Raw genomic sequence first — 18,212 nt, forward strand, 5'->3', positions numbered from 1 at the left:
TCCTAACATTATCATTGTCACAAAAGAAGCAGTTGTGTAAATGTGATGAAGGAATCATCTGAAAAGTAAGTGCTTTTCAACAATAAGTTAATCCGACAAAAATATACAGTAAACCGATCAAAAATAAGAAGATATTTGTATAGACTATATGGAACTGAAAAACAAACCATAAATATAGCCAATTAATACGAACCTCTTAGAAAGTGAATGCTCATCTACTGTTCAATTCAGGACCTGTAAACACGGACACATATAAATGTTAGGGCTTTTCTTAGATAATAAGAGAGAAGGGCATTGCTCGTTGTGGTGGATGAGGGGTACTACATACCTGAATCAAGCAGATGTAGAATGAAATCTGCAAAATAGAGAGAAATATGTTAGACCGCTTTTGGAGAGAGTGTGATATATAGGGTTTCAATAGGATTTTAAAAACACATAATTCAAATTTTGAAATACAATTGAATGGTGGGTGGTGGATAGTGGTCGTCGTTAGGTTAGATTTGGGGAGTTTTTGCGGTAGCGATGATCAGCTAAGGTTAAGGGTCATTCCAGTGGTGTTCTTCTAAATATGTAGCTTGAAACTAAAAGTTGCGGAGGCTTTAATTGTGTTGGATGTTGTGGATGAAGGCACAAAGATGCAGAAAGCATGGAGTATCAAATAAGAAGATTGAAATTGTGAGGTGGTGATTAAATGATGGCACTGACAACGACGATATAAATAAGTAGTTAGAAAAATCATAAACAATAACTAATTTTTTGTCACGTTTCCTATAAAATAAGTTTATTATTTGAATAGGTAAGCTTGACTCATTCAAACAATAATAGATAAACTCATTTAAACGATTAGAGATAGACTTTTTCTACATGCATAAATTAATTGTATATATTGCATAAGGTCTTGTACCTCTTAAAATTCAGCAAAACATGGTAAATGTTTTTTAAGGTATATATATATATATATATATATATATATATATATATATATATATATATATATATACACTCTAATAAATAAAAATCATTTTTGTCACTTGTCATTCTCTCATGCATTATGACACATGTCATTTTATGGTAATTTTAGATTAACTTATATTTATGTCATTTTGTGGTCTTTTTCTACTTTATTATAATTCATATAATATTTAAATGTCATGAATATAACAATCAATGCATATCAAGTTTAATAATATAACTTTCCTTATAATTTCTAAATTTCTAAATTGAATCAGATTTTTTTAACTGTTTATTCATTTAAACTATTTGTTTAAATTTAAAAGAGAAATAAGCACTTTAATTTTAATAGTTAAATATTTTTCTCTCTTTCCTTATAAATTACAACTTTCTAAATTTTTATATCTTCATTTCTTTTATATTAGTTTTTAAATAAACTTATCTAGTACATGGGTCTCACAACTATATATATATATATATATATATATATATATATATATATATATATATATATATACTAGGTTTAAACTCGTGGACACCACGGTTGATAAAAAACGTTAGATAATGAATAATCAAAGATTTGTAATATATATATATATATATATATATATATATATATATATATATATATATATATATATATATATATATATTTACAATGATAGATGTTTTGTCTGTAACTTCATGGCCTATAATTGTTAAACGTTTCGTAAGCTAATATTCTAATGGGGTTTGAAATTCTTAAATTAGAAGCTTCTAATTATTATGAAAGTATGAATCAATCTGATATTTTTTCTATTGGTAATTAGTGAATCTGATATGTTTTTTCTAGTAATCAATCCAGTAAAGGGTTAATTGGTCCAAATGTTAAACTCGATTTCTATACTGTAAGTTTTCGTTTTTTCTTGTTAATGTTCCCTTCATTGCAATTTTGTTATATGTAGTTCAAAAATGAAGTATTATTTTTTGCTTTAGTGATCATCCATATGTGAGGATTAAGAGTTCATTGTTTTAATGTTGTTCTTAATTGGTATGAATTAGGGTAGCTTGTACAAGATAACTCTCTTTGTCACTTTCGTTAATGGCCTACAAAGTTCATTTTTTTTTTTGATGAACTATGAAAAATTAGTAAGAATAATGTAAAACTGTAGATGAATGAAAGTTTTTAAATACTTTTGATTTCAATGAACCTCCTAAATGTGAGGTAAAATAAATATTATTTACTTGATAAATACAATTATTTACATTAAACATCATTGTTTGCTTACAGAATCTAAACGAAATATATGTGATTATCTAAATTTTAAAATCGGGAATCGGATCTTTAAAGGGGTGAAGAAAGTCACAAAGACAAGACTCATGATTAATATGCAAAAACACAATAATGTTATTGTAACATTTTATACACCACCAGCAATGATGATGTATTAAATTTGTTTCAATTTAAATGAAAATACACACACAATTCATCAAGAAACAAATATAATTCACAGTAGAATCGTGATGAAATGATTTTTTTCTTGGAAATATGTATTCCATTATTGTATAGTGGGTCCATTCATATAAGAGATTTGTTTCAATATGTTGGTCAAATGCTTGGCTCAAACACCTCATGTGAATCAATATGTCCAGTTTGAAGTTTTCCTAACCAAGATCCACTAATAATGATATGGATTTGTTCAATTACTAATCGTTTTTTATTTTGGCTGATGATGAACCCTGGGAGTGTTATTGCAACTTATTAAGAGATATCCAAGAAGCATACAACCCAGATTTGGATATGATGTTTTATTGAATGGATAAGAAGGGTGCCAATTTTTCGTTATTGCATCTCTTGTTTGGTTGCATGCAACAATATCTTGAAAATCGCCTAAAAATACTTGCTACTAAGAAGTCAGCAAGATTGAAAAAAAAACATATTAAATTTATTTTGGTTTAGAGTGAACCACATTAAAGACACATTGTCAAAACTGTTCAAATTTTCAAAAACATAAAGACCAATCCACTTATTTCCGTATTTGACCTTTGACCCAGCACACACAATACAAGACCCTTTTCACAAGCAAATTAACCAAAGAGGTATATATGTTAATATAGTGATGCTGCCACCTTACTGTTATACCCTCTTGACCTTCCAGAAAACAAATTGGATCTACCATTTGCCATTCCAGCCTTCATTGGTGTTGGTGAAGGTCTCCCTCTTCCAGATCCAATCGTCATATATATATATATATATATATATATATATATATATATATATATATATATATATATATATATATATAGAGAGAGAGAGAGAGAGAGAGAGAGATAGGTTCAAATGTTTTTGACAACTATTGTGTGCATAAATGCACCAATAGGAATTCAGGAAAAAATTAATTCTTAAATAATCAAGATAAGGCTAGATATGTAATTTTGCATATAAAGTAAATAATAACCAAAATTAAATCCCTTGATTCATGGATCAAATCCCTTAAATTAGATCATCGATTCCCCCTTTTCTCTAAAAATCATTGTCTACACCCGCCGGACTCTCTGGATTAGTAGCAGCAAGGCAATTGATTTTTCTAGGGTTTAAAGTCGTGGTCTTTGGTTGATCGTCCCAGAAGCAGAAATTAAAACGAAACTAAGGAGCTGTTCAAATCGGTTCACTTCATCTTCGAGTTCTCCATCGTCATCTTCGGTTGATCGTCCCAGAAGTCATGGAAGAACTGTTCTCCCTTCATCATCGTTTTTTATGCTTAATTCCCCATCTTCTCAGGCAATAACAGTCTGTAATGGTAATCATATGTAATCAATCTTCCGTCTTTTTATTTTTTTTTAAGCTTTTGGGCTTTTTATGAAGTTGAATCTACGAAGCACATGAACGAGCGTTTGGTAATGGTTGTTAACTACTCAGAATTCGTACAAGTTACAACTAATTGATTCTTGATATGAGTTATGACTACGATGATTTAAATAAAGACTTGTGCATCTGATTTGCCCGCCAAATGTTTGTTAAAATGCTTGAATCAAATATTTCAGCCATTTTTTTTTTAATATTTGAGCTATCATATCTCTCTCATACTAGCTTGGAATGATATGAAATTTGTTTATGCATATTCTCCTTTGTGTTAGCTCCAAGTTAGGTTCAGAAGTCATTTAAATTTGATTAATATTGGTTTAGTTATAGTCCTTCGAACATGCAATGTTACAGCTGTATTTTTAGCACTCTTTGTTTAGAAACATTTGTGATCTTTGAACTGTCATATTTACCACATTCTAACTTGTAATAATTTGACCTTTTTCCAAAGTATTTTCCTCTGTGTTAGCTACAATGTAGTCATTGTAATTAGATTAAGTCGATAATTTAGATCAGATGACTCGGGGAATACTTGATCAAGTGACTCGAGTACATTCTATTAGAATAAATTAAAAGTCTTTAATGTCTAACACATTCTGTTAGAACTATAGTTTTATTCTGTTAGAATATACTGAAAGTTATACTATTTTAAAGTTGATTATGTTTTTTTTTTTTTTGGATTTAGGCTTTGAAGGGGCTGCCATTGATGTGGAAAATAAAGAAAACATGGAGAACGAGAGTATTCTAGCAGAATGCTGTTATTTTTTAAGAATGTTATTCATTTTTGTTGATATTCTTTTAGAATATTTATATTATATTAAAATGTATAAGACTTTTAGTCTGTAAGAATATGTATGAATTTGTATTTAAGTTTAGATGTATAAGAATATATTAGAATGTTTGTTATTTTTCAACATATGATTCAAGAATTTTGTTTTTCATCAATAATATTCTATTAGAATAAAATTCTGAAAGAGTATCATTCTAACAAAAAATATTCAGGTAAAATAAAATCGGTAAAATTTAAATTGAATTAATTAAAAAATTCAGATTTTATTTTTTAAATTAGGAGAATTAATCATCCCTAAAAATCCAAAAATTTCCTTTTATAAATGTAGTTATTTGTCCAAAATACCTTTTTGCTAAAAATTGTGTGATTATATGGTACATGTTACCCCATTGTAATATCATACTCTCAAATCATGTCCATTGATTAATTTCATCCGTTGGTCCAGATCTGTGCATTTTGGCACACAATACTTAGTAAAAACAAAATAACCTAAGCCTATATATATATATATATATATATATATATATATATATAGAGAGAGAGAGAGAGAGAGAGTCAAGATCAAATAAGAAGGAAATTTTTGGTAGGAAGGTAAGAAGTTTTTTTTCTATATATTTTTTTTCACGAACAAACAAAATGAATCATTAGATGATTCATTTGTAAGATGATTCACAAGAAAAAATTCTCAAAAAAACATCTCGATGATTCATTTATACAATGATTTTGTTGTTATTCACTAAAATTGTCATAAAAATGAATTTTTTCTTAATTTACTTAAAAATGAATCATAAAGATGTTTTTTTGGGAATTTTTTCTTGTGAATCATCTTACAAATGAATCATCTAGTAATTTATTTATTTTGTTCGTCAAAAAAATATGTAGAAAAAAAATTCCTTACCTTCCTACAAAAAAAAAAATTCTTACCGGATATATATATATATATATATATATATATATATATATATATATATATATATATATATATATATATATATATATATATATATATATATATAACCACTAAATCTACATCACTGTTCCAAACGTGACTTGAACTCTCACCTTGGGCACTTTACCAACTATGCTTATCCTGCTAGACATTAAATTCTTTGATTTTGTATAATACAGACCAACTCATAGTATTGTACTATATTAGTTTTGCACTTTTTCTTGTACCGAATAAGTTATTTGTACAACAAAATGTTTATTGTAATTAAAAACATAGTTTACAAATTTTCACCTATATATCAATCGAATTTTTTTTATAAAGAAATTTATTCTAGATTATAAATTCAAGGAAATTTATGTTTATGAGTAAAATTAAAACGAACATAATGGCACTACGTTGTAAGTTAATTAATTTTTAGTATTTAAAGTGTGTTGCCATTTTGCATAAGACGACGGATACACACCGCCTAAAACCTATGAAAACTAAAAATGATGTTATTTCATCACCCAAAATTAGAATCGACGTAAAAATCGTTCAAGGTATCTCAAAAGCATACGTGGTTTATAATTATTTATCTAGGTTTAAAAAATATTGGGGTTTTATGCTTTAGAAAATAGGGTAAACTGCAAAAAACAGCAACTGTTTACTCTCGTTATTAAAATGGCAATATACTTTATATTTTACCTATAACAACAATGTACTTATGCTTTTTACCTATAATAGTTTTTTTCATTATTATTTACTATATGCAATCAACCTATAATACAAGTTCCGGCCTCAGGGTATCCACAAAGGATATAGATTTTTTTAATATGTACTTATAATTATGTGTTATCAAGTATATTTTCCTTAGCCAAAGTCCAAAGATTGATTCCATTTAAGTGTGTATTTTGCCTGTCTTTTGGTAACAGTTAGTTTTATGTTGTCCTGGACCAAAAAGAAATAGAAAATGCGTGACACACAAATCAGCATTACAACATCTTGTAACAATTGCAATTAGGAAGGCATGATTTTATTTTCATCTTCACAAAATACAGAGTTTAAGATTCATAAAATCTATAAATGAAATATCCTCTACTCTGTATCTATACATGTAATTCCCTACCCTTCCATATATATAAAAATACCCATAATGTATACAGCGGCCGTATATGTTGTTTTTTTCTCATTTATTTTATGTTGGACGAAAGAAAGGAAGGAAGTGTCAACTTTTTTGGGTACGAGGACGGAGAGGAGATACACGTGTTTTTATTGGTTTAAGCTTCACTCCCATGTTTTCAGGGTAAAGAAGCTCGGGAGCAATGCAGCGCGGACCAATAGGGCTCCTCGGGATGCCCATGAACCGGTATGGTTTGTACCATTTATATCCCATCAGAAAAGAGTCCAGCGGGATCAGCATTGCATGAGGCTGTTCTTCATTCACCATTGATCCACAAGCATGTACCTTCATCAAAATTTACGGGTCTAGTTTGTTACACACAAAAGGGCAGCACGCATAATATAGGTTGTACTCAGTTTGGTGTACATTGGACGAAGTCAGAGTGATGTACTTTTAAACAACTTGCATTTCCCAAAAAGGTTGAATAAGGAGGAAGAGGATTCGTCATAGGTATCTCTTCGATGCAAAAGAAATAAATGCCCTTGTCCTCCTCTTATGAAAGATCAATTCTCTTACATAGAGGAATCCATTGTTCCTTCGCGAAATGGATGTAAATTATTGGTTCCAACCAAAATCATTCGGTATGAATTCATATTTTACCAAATTATCACCCTTTTATCATCCCCCATCAACCAGTCCCACAGCCAACATACGAAGGTAAATCACAATGTGTTCACCTTGAACCCCGAGGCTTAATTTATGAACTTTCGCCTATCTTTTTTATTATCCATAAATAATTATTTGCATAATTATGAATATTTACATTTATTTTCAAAAGAATCATACCTCAACAAAAGAAGAACATGTTTTACCCAAGTTTGCATTCATGTGAAGAGCTTCATTATGAAACGGAGAGCTGTCGCCAACAAAGATGATCGTTCGGCATTCAAGACTCTTTAAATTTTCGGTGATGTCTCGTCTCCTACCAAATTTAAATAAAGTTAGCATCTTAAAAATTGAAGAACAAATACTTTTGTAAAGTGTGATAAAGATTAGTGACTCATTATGTATCTACTACCTGCTGATTGCTTGAAGAAACCGCCATACGTTAATGCTATCTCTCTCATTCAATGACTGTAGGGAAAAAAATATATGGAGTCCGGTTAGTGTATTAAATATGATTATAGAACCATATTATAAAGATAAAACAATTTAGGATGTTTCAAATCCACTTGTGTTTAGGTAAATGGATCGAAAATGAAGAATCTAATTTATATGATCACACAGAATAAAGATATGATTGTCCGTCTAATTGAAGTGGTGAAGATGGGAACCACAAAATCGATAGAACAAATAGCACAATGTCTACTTTCTTCGTCCCATGAGAATTGAAGCATTTCAAAAAAAAAATTATAAATTACCCATTCAACCATAAGCTTATTTACTACTTTATCAATGATATTTATCAGAGGCAGCTAAGGTATTTTACTACTATATAAACAAGTAATTACAAGAAGTAGCAACATACTTTTATTTATTTGTTTATTATAGCATCTTACTTTCATTTCTTTCTGTTCTAGGTTGTACTTTAAAGAATGATTTCCCAATTATAGCCATGTCATCCAAATACAAAGCAGTTGTCACTACTACAGTTTAGTATATTAGAAAAATACAATGCTGTGATTTGATAGATTTTTCAATGTAAAATGTTGTAATAAGAAACAAAAATGAAGTACAATGCTATAATAAAATGAAATGAAAATAAGATGTTATAATAAAAAAAAATAACTGAAGGTGGTTTGCTATTTCTTTGCATTTATACAAAGTCAAACAATGCAATTCTCGCAGGATTCTCATTTTTACTCAAAAATTCGAAGATCTTATATCAATCGTGAAGTTGAGAGTGGTGTTTTTTACCTGAATCTTCAAATTTACCAAAGAAGAACCATAATTAACCTTTAGAATCAAAGCGACGTCAGAAAACTAACCTTTCTGCATGATCGAACTATATCTGATTCGGGGACTTCTAGATTAATATTACCGCAAACTTCCTGATTTTATTCAAAAAGCATCTCGTGATCGAGATCATATAAGATAAAGAAAGATATTTGAGCAAAAATATCGTAAGGAAAGAAGTCTGAGTATACCTTACTGAAGTATCTGTGAATCAATAACTCCTTCAACAAATCACTTATACCGTGATAATAGAGCAAATTTGACATGAACTACAAATAAAAGAATTTTTAAACATAGTTGTTGATTGATGAAACATGGTCCATCAGTCTATACTTACAACCATGGTCAGAAGTCATTATGGGTTGTAAAAAAAACTAACCTTATTGTAAAACCATTCATTCCAAGAGGGTGCTCGGCATATAGGGGATATAAGTATCAAACCGGTAACTCTTTCACTATACTTTATCTGCAAAAATAATAATAATATATAAAATAAAATCCTCAGACATGGAAAACAAATTAAAAATCAGTTTTGTAAGTATCAATAACTTAACAAGAAATCATACCGCAAATTGTGTAAGTATGTACGCACCCGCCATTGCTCCCATACACATCACTGAACCGAGCCTGGGAAACTCAAAATACTTAACATCATGAAAGTTTATTAGTTACATAGGTATACAGGAAAACTGCAAAAAAAATCCTTAAATATTGGCCTCATAATCGATTTAGTCCTTATATCTTTTTTTTTATTCAATAAAGTCCCAAAAACCGGTAATCGTATTCAATTTATCCCTTTTACCGGGTCAACAGGTCATCTAATTTTTAAAAATTACACTTTTGGCCCAGATTTCAAATTCTATTACAAATTTGGTCCAAAATTTACACTTTTGGCCTAGATTTTAAATTTTATTACAAATTTGGTCCAAAATTTACCCCTTTGGCCCACATTTCAAATTTTTTTATGAATCCATCATAACTTTAATTTTTATTTTACAAGTTTTTTTTCTCAAAAAAAAATTCGAATATGTTTTTTCTTTATAAAATCATATTTATACCAAAAAAAATGAAAAAACAAAAAACAAAACAAAACAAAAAAAAACATTCTCACATAAAAAATCTTATGTTTTCTATATAAAAACTTTTTTTAAAAAACAATTTTGTATACGAAATACCTATTTATAAAAATAGGTATTTATTAAGTAAATAAATATATACAAATCCATTATTATAAAAAAAAAATATACAAACATGTATTTTACAAAAAAGAATGTATATAAACATCTATTTTATTATAAATATAGTTTGTAAAAAACATATTTATACGCACCAAAATAAGTGTTTGTATACATTTCTTTTGTAAAAACATATTTATATTTTTTTATAAACACCTATTTTATAATAAACGCATTTATATTCAAACACGTTTATATATAAAATTTATACAAACGCGTATTTTATAAAAATATATTCAAACACGTTTTATAAACAAATGTATACAAATATGTTATATATATATATATATATATATATATATATATATATATATATATATATATATATATATATATATATATATATATATTGGTTAATATCCAAGTTATAAGTTACCATCTTCCAAAACAAATTAGATTTCACTGTTAGGAGTTTACCTTTTCATTACCTTCGTGTCAAAGTTGGGTGTCCAATCATACTTGTTACCGAATAGAGATAATACTGAAAGAAACTATTCGCACTCATCGCTTGACGCAGATAAAAGGCTAGTGTATATGTATACACCCAACACATACACATTTACTATGAAATAGTTGTTGGTATACATTTTTTTTATAAATATGTGTTTGTATACAAATGTATTTATAACAAAATAGGTGTTTGTATAGATTTTTTTCCGTAAAATATGCGTTTGTATACAACTTTTTTTTATAAAAATGGATTTGTATATATTTATGTGCTTAATAAATACCTATTTTTATAAATACGTATTTCGTATACAAAAATGTTTTTATATAGAAAATATAATATTATTTATGTGAAAATATGTTCTTTTTTGTATAAATATGATTTTTTAAAGAAAAAACATATTCAATTTTTTTTTTTTTGAGAAAAAATGTTGTAAAAAACTAAAGTTATGATGAATTCATAACAAAATTCTAAAATCTAGGCCAAATGAGTCAATTTTAGACCAAATTTATAATAAAATTTAAAATCTTTGCCAAAAGTGTAAATTTTGGAACAAATTTGTAATAAAATTTGTAATATAGGCCAAAAGTGTAATTTTTGAAAGTTGGATGACTTGTTGACCAGGTAAAAAGGTTAAATTGAATATGATTACCAGATTTTGGGACTTAATTGAATAAAAAAAGATATAAAGACTAAATCGATGATTAGACCAATATATAAGGATTTTTTTGCAGTTTTTTACAATACTGGAAGAATTTAATCGGGCTTTTCTTCTGAAAATATAAAAGATTACAAAATTATTATTTATATAGTCGTAAAATAAAAAACCAATATAAATATTATATAATCATTACAAATTTAATATTTGATATTGGATATTAAAACCAAATATTAAAGAATATTTAATAAAATAAGTTCAGATTTAACCACTGATCACAGATTGTTTTTCTCCATAAAAACCACTATAAGGGTTGCTTGGTAATGATCGCAAAAAAAACCATGGCACAAAAATTTTTCTGGTTTGCCTTTTTTAAGTTTCAAAGCTTTGATGGTTAAATCTTTAAAAAAAATATATGTATACTCGGGTGGTTAAAGGGAACAAGTTCCAAACTACAATTGTATTTATAAAATTCAAAGTTTTATATAGTGGTTTTTAAGAAGAGAAAGTCAAAGTTTTAATAGTTACATGAAAATAATACTTCCCGTGGTTAGTCGGGAAAATTTTCAAACAACAATGGTTTTATGGAATTTGGCCATAATTTAATATTCGAAAAATAATAGAGATTTGAAGTTTGAATATAATTAGAGGAATATACAATATTATTGAATGAGGGGTGAACGAAAAAAAAAAAGTGAATGATAAATGGTTAACAGATGTTACCAAAACAAAAACAAGCTCCCAAGGATTAAAAAAACACTTTAATAGCTAATTTTAATATTAATAACCTTTGAGAAACCTCTAAATGAGTTGCTCTAACGTGTTTTGATAAAATACAAGCACCAAGATTTAACATTGTGATTACCTAAAATGATTGAGGACCACAAGAATTTGATCACTAAGATCCTCAACAGAAGGCACCGGATCATCCATACAAATCGTTGCAGCTCCTAACTGCAACAACTCTTGTACAAACCCCATTTATGTTAACAATATGTAAATACATAAAGAACGAATTAATAGAGGAAGTTATGAAAATGCAACAATAAGTGGTAAGCTTTTACAAATTTGTCCTTTACTTTTTCCATCATGTGCCATATTTTCTCAAATACTTTTTAAACACCATTACCCGGACTTTACAAAAATTTGAGAAACAGACCTCATGACCGGGTGGAGTAATGTGATATATGCAGAAATTTTGGAGTAGCAACGAAGCTGAATGTTGACAGAAAAATAGTGCTTGGAAACATGACGAGTCTGCACAAAAAAATAATAATAATAATAATAAAGATCAATCAAAAGTAAATAAAGCAACAAAAGACAAGAAAAAAATGAGAAGATTTAGTGTTGGTTACGATTTAGAGCTAAATCAGGATAGGTAATCAATGGTGGCTTTTCTTGATCTCCATACACGGTAACAGACACAGAACCGCAGCCAGTCCGAATGATATGTTCCTGCATTAAGATTCCACCACAATAAAAATTTTGACATAATAATAATTTGGTCTAACTTTATTGTCAATCATTATAGACAATATAAGATTCTACTATTTTCATGTTATCTATTTTATTAATGGAAACAACTTATATGCTGCTGCCTCCTATAAATTGTAACATTTGACTTCAACACATCAACTCCAGTATGAGTATCCCAAATACTTGAAAGATTATAAGAATGAATGAAAGAAACAACGTGAAAACAAGATCCGAATAAATGGAAATACAATAAATACCTAGTATTTTTGCATATAAAACTGAAATGTCCAACAAAATGTTCCAAAAACACAAAATGGGTTATAATAAAGGGAAAATGACATGGAAATGTAACTAATGCGAAGTCAGGTTTCATTTTTGGGACCTTACTGTAAGACTTACTTTGATATAAGGGGTCACGGTTTGAAGGTTGCCTGTTTTGGAGATCCAGTAGTTTTTGTATCCCCAAAACAGGCATTTTACAAACCACTGCCTCTTATATGTATGTTTTCAGAGTATGATTCCAAGATAAACCCTGACCCAAAGTATGTTGCATTTTCATGGTGTGAACACTCTCGATTGTGTAAGATTAATCCCAAACTCTGTTTAATAGATTGAAATATCTTCTTGACGCACTCTGAAGCTCGATAAGAATTATAAGATCTCTGCTCGATAATGCAAGTTTGATTTCGAGAGTTCAAATAGCTCAAAGATGTTATCAGATGTATATATGATAAGGAAACTCAATTTGTGCTCTATCCATATATACCAACACATACATAGGATTTAGAACTTTAGATACCCTGGTTGTTGGTTTAGTGGTACAAATTACCATTTTTATTTAGATAGGGCTCAAAAAAGTAGATTAAATCGAATTGATATCCAAGTCAATCCGTTTTGGGTACAGATTACCAAAATTATTCACTTTTCTAGGGAAAATTACAAATAAATAAATAAATAAATTTTGAGTTGTTTTATGGTTTAACTAGTAATACTATTTTTTTCCAATCAAAGAATTATATTTTGGTCGGTTTAGTGACTTTGAGTCAATGCCTCAGTACCCAGCACTGAAGCCCACTGCCATCTTTCAAAACATCATAAAGATTCAAGGGGACACATACATTTCATCTAGAAAACAAGGGAAAGATTATAATTAATATCTCAAAATTCTTGTTTGATGAACACGAGTGGAGTTAATAAGGCTGTTAGATTGGATGGCAGCATTAACAAGAGTGATATGGAGGTAGATTTCAAGGAGTTGATGACAAAATTTACGACAAAGGAAGGTAGAATTTGGAGCAGGAATATGAAAATGAGGAGCAGATAAAAGAGATTGGTTTTTGTTGTTCGTGATAGATATAATTAAGAGCACAGTGCAACGGCCTAGATTTTCCATTATCGTGTTGATCGAGTAATGAAGAAGTGTCATTTGGTTAACCTACTTGATCGCTCAAATGGGGCCATATTAGCACTAGTGAAAGGATTAGTAATTGTCCATTGCTTATAGAATTCTCAACATCCGTATATATACAAGAGGGTAAGATAAATATGAGGAAAATATATTCCTAATAGAGTGCTACCATTATAACTACATAATTACAAAAATAGAATCATACATAATTATCTAATAGTCCCCCGCAGTCGAAGCTGTAGGTCGACGGATGCTCTAATACAACGAAAGGATTAATAATTTCTCATGCCTAATTGAATTCTCAACATCCCTATATATAAAGAGGGTAAGATAAATATAAGGAAAATAAAGTCCTAATCTAATGCTATCGCTATAACTAGATAATTACAAGAATAGAATTATATATATTTCTCTAATAACTAGTGTGTTCTATTTTTTTTAACAGCAAATCTAACCTACTTTTAAACTACTTCTTAATTTCACATATGTCCACAACGGGACTGGAAAACAGCTTAGTTGAACCTTGATGATTGTCGCACGGGTCAAATTTTCACCCCGTGACAAGTGGTATCAAATCTTAGTTAAGGCAGACCTCAAAGAAGAAATGGTGTGATGGGAGTAGTCTATCTGCAAGTGTACTCGAGAAGGAGTGTGAAAGCAGGATTTTGTCAGCAAGTACTATGTGGAAGCTTCTAGATGGTTTAAACAATCGGTTGTACAGAAGATGCACAGATTCAGTAATGCCCAGGGAGCCATGGCAATAGTTAGACAACTTGTCAGGAGCATCCCTGATGAGTCCATGGGAGGGCGAAACCAATTGGCACACGTATATTGTGAGGTTGTTTGCGGGATAAAGATAATAAAGGAAAAGTATGAAAACAGTATATAAAACCTATCAACCGATTATCAAATTATGATCATTCAAGTCTCAATGATAAGTCTTCAAAACACGTATCCAGATAGGTATTTGACAAAATGGGATTGGGAAATTGTGTAATATGTGAGTTCATATTCAAAAAGGTATCCAATAGGTATTTGACAAAATGCGATTAGGAAATTGTGTAATATGTGAGTTCATATTCGAAAAAAATATTCTATAAATTGATCATATCACACAAACTTTGAATTTAGAACTCCATAAATTAAATAGAAAATGAATAAAACAAACCTTCCCGTCAAGATGGATAGTTGGCGTTTCCACGGAGAGGGAAGGACGGGAATAGGCCATGGCCGACGGCTTCTGTGTCCGACGGAACTCAAGAAGCCCTTCCTCTCCCTCTCTCGATCTCTCTCTCTACCTTCGTCCTTATGTTGGGTACTATTTTCTCTCTCTAAAATTATCAATCATCTTATAAGAAGCAAGCATTTGTGGCTTATATATATACAACGAAGCGGGTCTTCCTCTCGATCCCATTTTTTCTCTCAATGAATTTGTGGTTTCTCTCTCTATACATATATGTGATCTAACTGCAAATCAAGATATAAATAATTTTGTGGAAAATAAATGAAATGCATGCCTGCTGTTAAAGTAATTAAATCTACAGACGGGAACTACTAAAGGGTGATCGGAGTTACCCTGTGCTTGGTCGGCGACGATTGATGACTTGAAAGCAAGACACTCTCATGAACCAATTTTCTTTAAAAAAAATACTACATATTTTGCATAAATAAAGTTTCTACACAAAATTATATAAATGGTCCCTATGGAAGCAACAAATACCACTAATAGTTCTCATTGGAATTTATTTTAAGTAAAGGTTAATTATATAGTTTTAATTTCTTACATGGTTGGTCTCTCTAACAAATGTCTTTAAAAATACACGTCATATCATATGTATGTAGAATGATCATCAATTTGCCCTTTTTTTATTGTTTTATATACCATTTATGTAATCCATATAAGTAATAAGAACACCCATGCCATGGTATTTTTATGTATTCCCTTTCATATCATCAATCCCTATCAATCGTCCATGTACATCCCAAAATTTAGAACCAAATTTTTTGTACCAAGTCTATTTTACCTCGTGGCCTATTTCAACTCATATGTCATCACAAGGCTATACAGGGTCTATCCCCCCCCCCACACACACATATATATATATATATATATATATATATATAGCAAACAGGCATACAACACATATAGCAGGAGTCACAAAGACTACAAGCAGATACAATCCCTAATGTCCTATAGTGTAGCGAGCAAACTTACCTCGCAAAGCAGCTCGAAAGTCAACTCGCCCTTAAAATCCCACATGTTCTAGACGCCACTCAGATAATCACATAAGGCAAAACCTTAATCCACCTATTAACAATTGGACAAAAGTCCATAAGTCAAAAGTCAACCCTAAAGGTCAACGGTTAAAATCAATGATTAATGTTGACTCCAACCAACCAACACGACATGGTCTTCCTTGGCTACGCCGTAGTTCGTATACCACCAAATAGTCGGTAAAATCCCAGCCTCCATGTCATTGTAACCTTGGACCACATCATGGTTGTCGAGGTTCCAACAACTTAATGCATTAAGTTGTTTTCTTCGATTCCAAGAGCCCCAAAGCTCAGATTTGGTCCAAAATGTGATCTTGAAGGATAAAGTTTCTAACTTTATCCATTAGAACCATCCAAAGGTCCCAAACCCAAATCTCTAAGTCCCAAAAGGCTTAATAATGCAAGAACTTAACCAATAAGCACTTATAGCATAAGGTCTGAAATCTATCCTTTCCAAAGTGATTCTAGAACCAAAACTAACCTAAAAGTTGGTGCTTTATAGACATTCATGTCTAATGCATGTCTTGAACCCATATTACGTCAAAATGAGGGTTTATGACCTAAATCACATGCATGGATTGAAAAATCAACCAAACTCCATATCCATGGCACAAATTACACCAAATGTCCCAGAGATTCATAAAGTTGCAAACTTTATGAGATCTCACCATCCCAACAAACAAGAACAAGAAGTTTATGGGACAAAACTCAGGATCTAGCAACCTAGCATGATAAAAATCGAGTCTTGGACACTTACAAAGGTCTAATAGTGTGCCAAGGTAAAGAATAGAGACTTGTTTTCTCGATCTTTGCTTCCTTCTTCCTACTTCTTCTTTCTTTAGCTTCAAGGAACACTAAAATTAGCTCAATAATGGAGGAAAGTGATTAGGGTTTTCTTTAGGGATTGAGGGGGTTAATGGAGGCTAAGGATGATCAAACCCTAGTCTCTTCATTCCTTTAAATAAGGAGCAAACCCAAAAAAATAGGGTTTTCATGTAACATTCGGAATGCAGGTATTTACCCTTTAACCCTTGGAATAAATTTTTTTTTGCAAATGAGGTCCTTATGTACGATGGGCGTACATATGTGTACACTTAGCATACTAGGGTGGTTTGGACGCGGACATGCACCACATACGTGAGGCGTATGTGGCTTAAGACAAAACCCTAATTTTTGGTCCATGAACCCTATTTAAACACTCTTATGTCATTTGGACCTAAGCCTAAACAACCTACATTGCCTCTTGTCGTCCCTAAATCCTAGTTTGTAAGAGATTGTGATTCTTGATCTTAAAAGTGATTTTGGTGTCCATTTTAGTGGGTTTGCAAGAAGGAGAAGGTGGTGATCAAGTTTTGGACGTGGTTGAGCTTTGAAATCCTACATCTACTTCAATTTTGGGAATTTTTGGAGGTAAAAAGTCCAAACCTTTCTTATCCTTTTGTTAGTTTAAGTTAGGGTTTGGTTATAAGTCCATTTTTGGTCCATGGATCCTCTCTTGTGAGTTTGAGCAACTCTAGAGGCTAGAAATGTTAGATCTGAGTTCCCTTGGCATGTTAAAAGCATAAAAATGCTAAATTGATGGTTGTTATGGCACCATGCATGAGTTTAAGGTCTTAAAGGGAGTCTTAATGGATAAAATAAGGTGTTGGGTTCCTATATGGCATGCACAGGCATAAAATTGCCAACTTTATGCCTTAGGACCTTTAGAATAACCAAGATCTGGAATTGGATGAAGTGGCTTCATGAATTAAGCACTTAATGGCTTTATGTGCAAAAATTGCTTGTACGTTGGGCATACTATCTTGTATGCTGCGTGTACCACCAAAGAACCTAGTACGCTAAGCGTACTGAGGTTGTATGTTGGGTGTATGCTTCCAGTGGATTTTGGACTTTTATTGGGCTTTTGAGCCATTTGGGACCTAATTAGCCTTAGGCCTAGATCTATTTGAGTATATGGGCCCTTGAACTTGTTATTGGTCCATAGGTGGCATGGTCGGGCCTATTGGGCCTTATGGCCCATTATTGTTCTTGGACCATGGATGTTAAGCCCATTAATGAAGAAAGACTTTTAGGCCTTGTTGGAGGAGTTTGGTCTTACGGATTTGGCCTACGCCTTGAAATTATGA

The 18,212-nt window shown here is 30.6% G+C and overlaps 1 protein-coding gene across 1 annotated transcript; it reads right to left on the reverse strand.

Moving 5' to 3' along the window:
• Positions 1-6,528: 6,528 nt before the first annotated feature.
• Positions 6,529-15,133, reverse strand: LOC111906202 (pollen-specific protein SF21). The gene is made up of 11 exons (XM_023901930.3): positions 14,981-15,133; positions 12,284-12,383; positions 12,088-12,185; positions 11,794-11,882; positions 9,154-9,214; positions 8,967-9,053; positions 8,779-8,856; positions 8,620-8,682; positions 7,710-7,765; positions 7,478-7,613; positions 6,529-6,976 (listed from the first exon to the last, which is right to left on the reverse strand). Exons 1-11 carry the CDS (start codon positions 15,038-15,040, stop codon positions 6,737-6,739), a joined length of 1,068 nt encoding a protein of 355 aa, XP_023757698.1. The 5' UTR covers positions 15,041-15,133; the 3' UTR covers positions 6,529-6,736.
• Positions 15,134-18,212: the final 3,079 nt, after the last annotated feature.

The sequence above is a fragment of the Lactuca sativa genome, chromosome 7 (assembly GCF_002870075.4).
Source record: "Lactuca sativa cultivar Salinas chromosome 7, Lsat_Salinas_v11, whole genome shotgun sequence".
Lineage (NCBI taxonomy): Eukaryota > Viridiplantae > Streptophyta > Magnoliopsida > Asterales > Asteraceae > Lactuca > Lactuca sativa.

Bases quoted from the DNA above. Each gene is read 5' to 3' on its own strand.
- LOC111906202 (XM_023901930.3), bottom strand. From the start codon at position 15,040: ATGGCCTATTCCCGTCCTTCCCTCTCCGTGGAAACGCCAACTATCCAT. The intron at 9,054-9,153 runs GTATGATTTCTT...TTATTTTTGCAG, and splicing joins ACATACTTACACAATTTGCG to ATAAAGTATAGTGAAAGAGT. The intron at 8,857-8,966 runs GTTAGTTTTTTT...TTTTATTTGTAG, and splicing joins ATGAATGGTTTTACAATAAG to TTCATGTCAAATTTGCTCTA.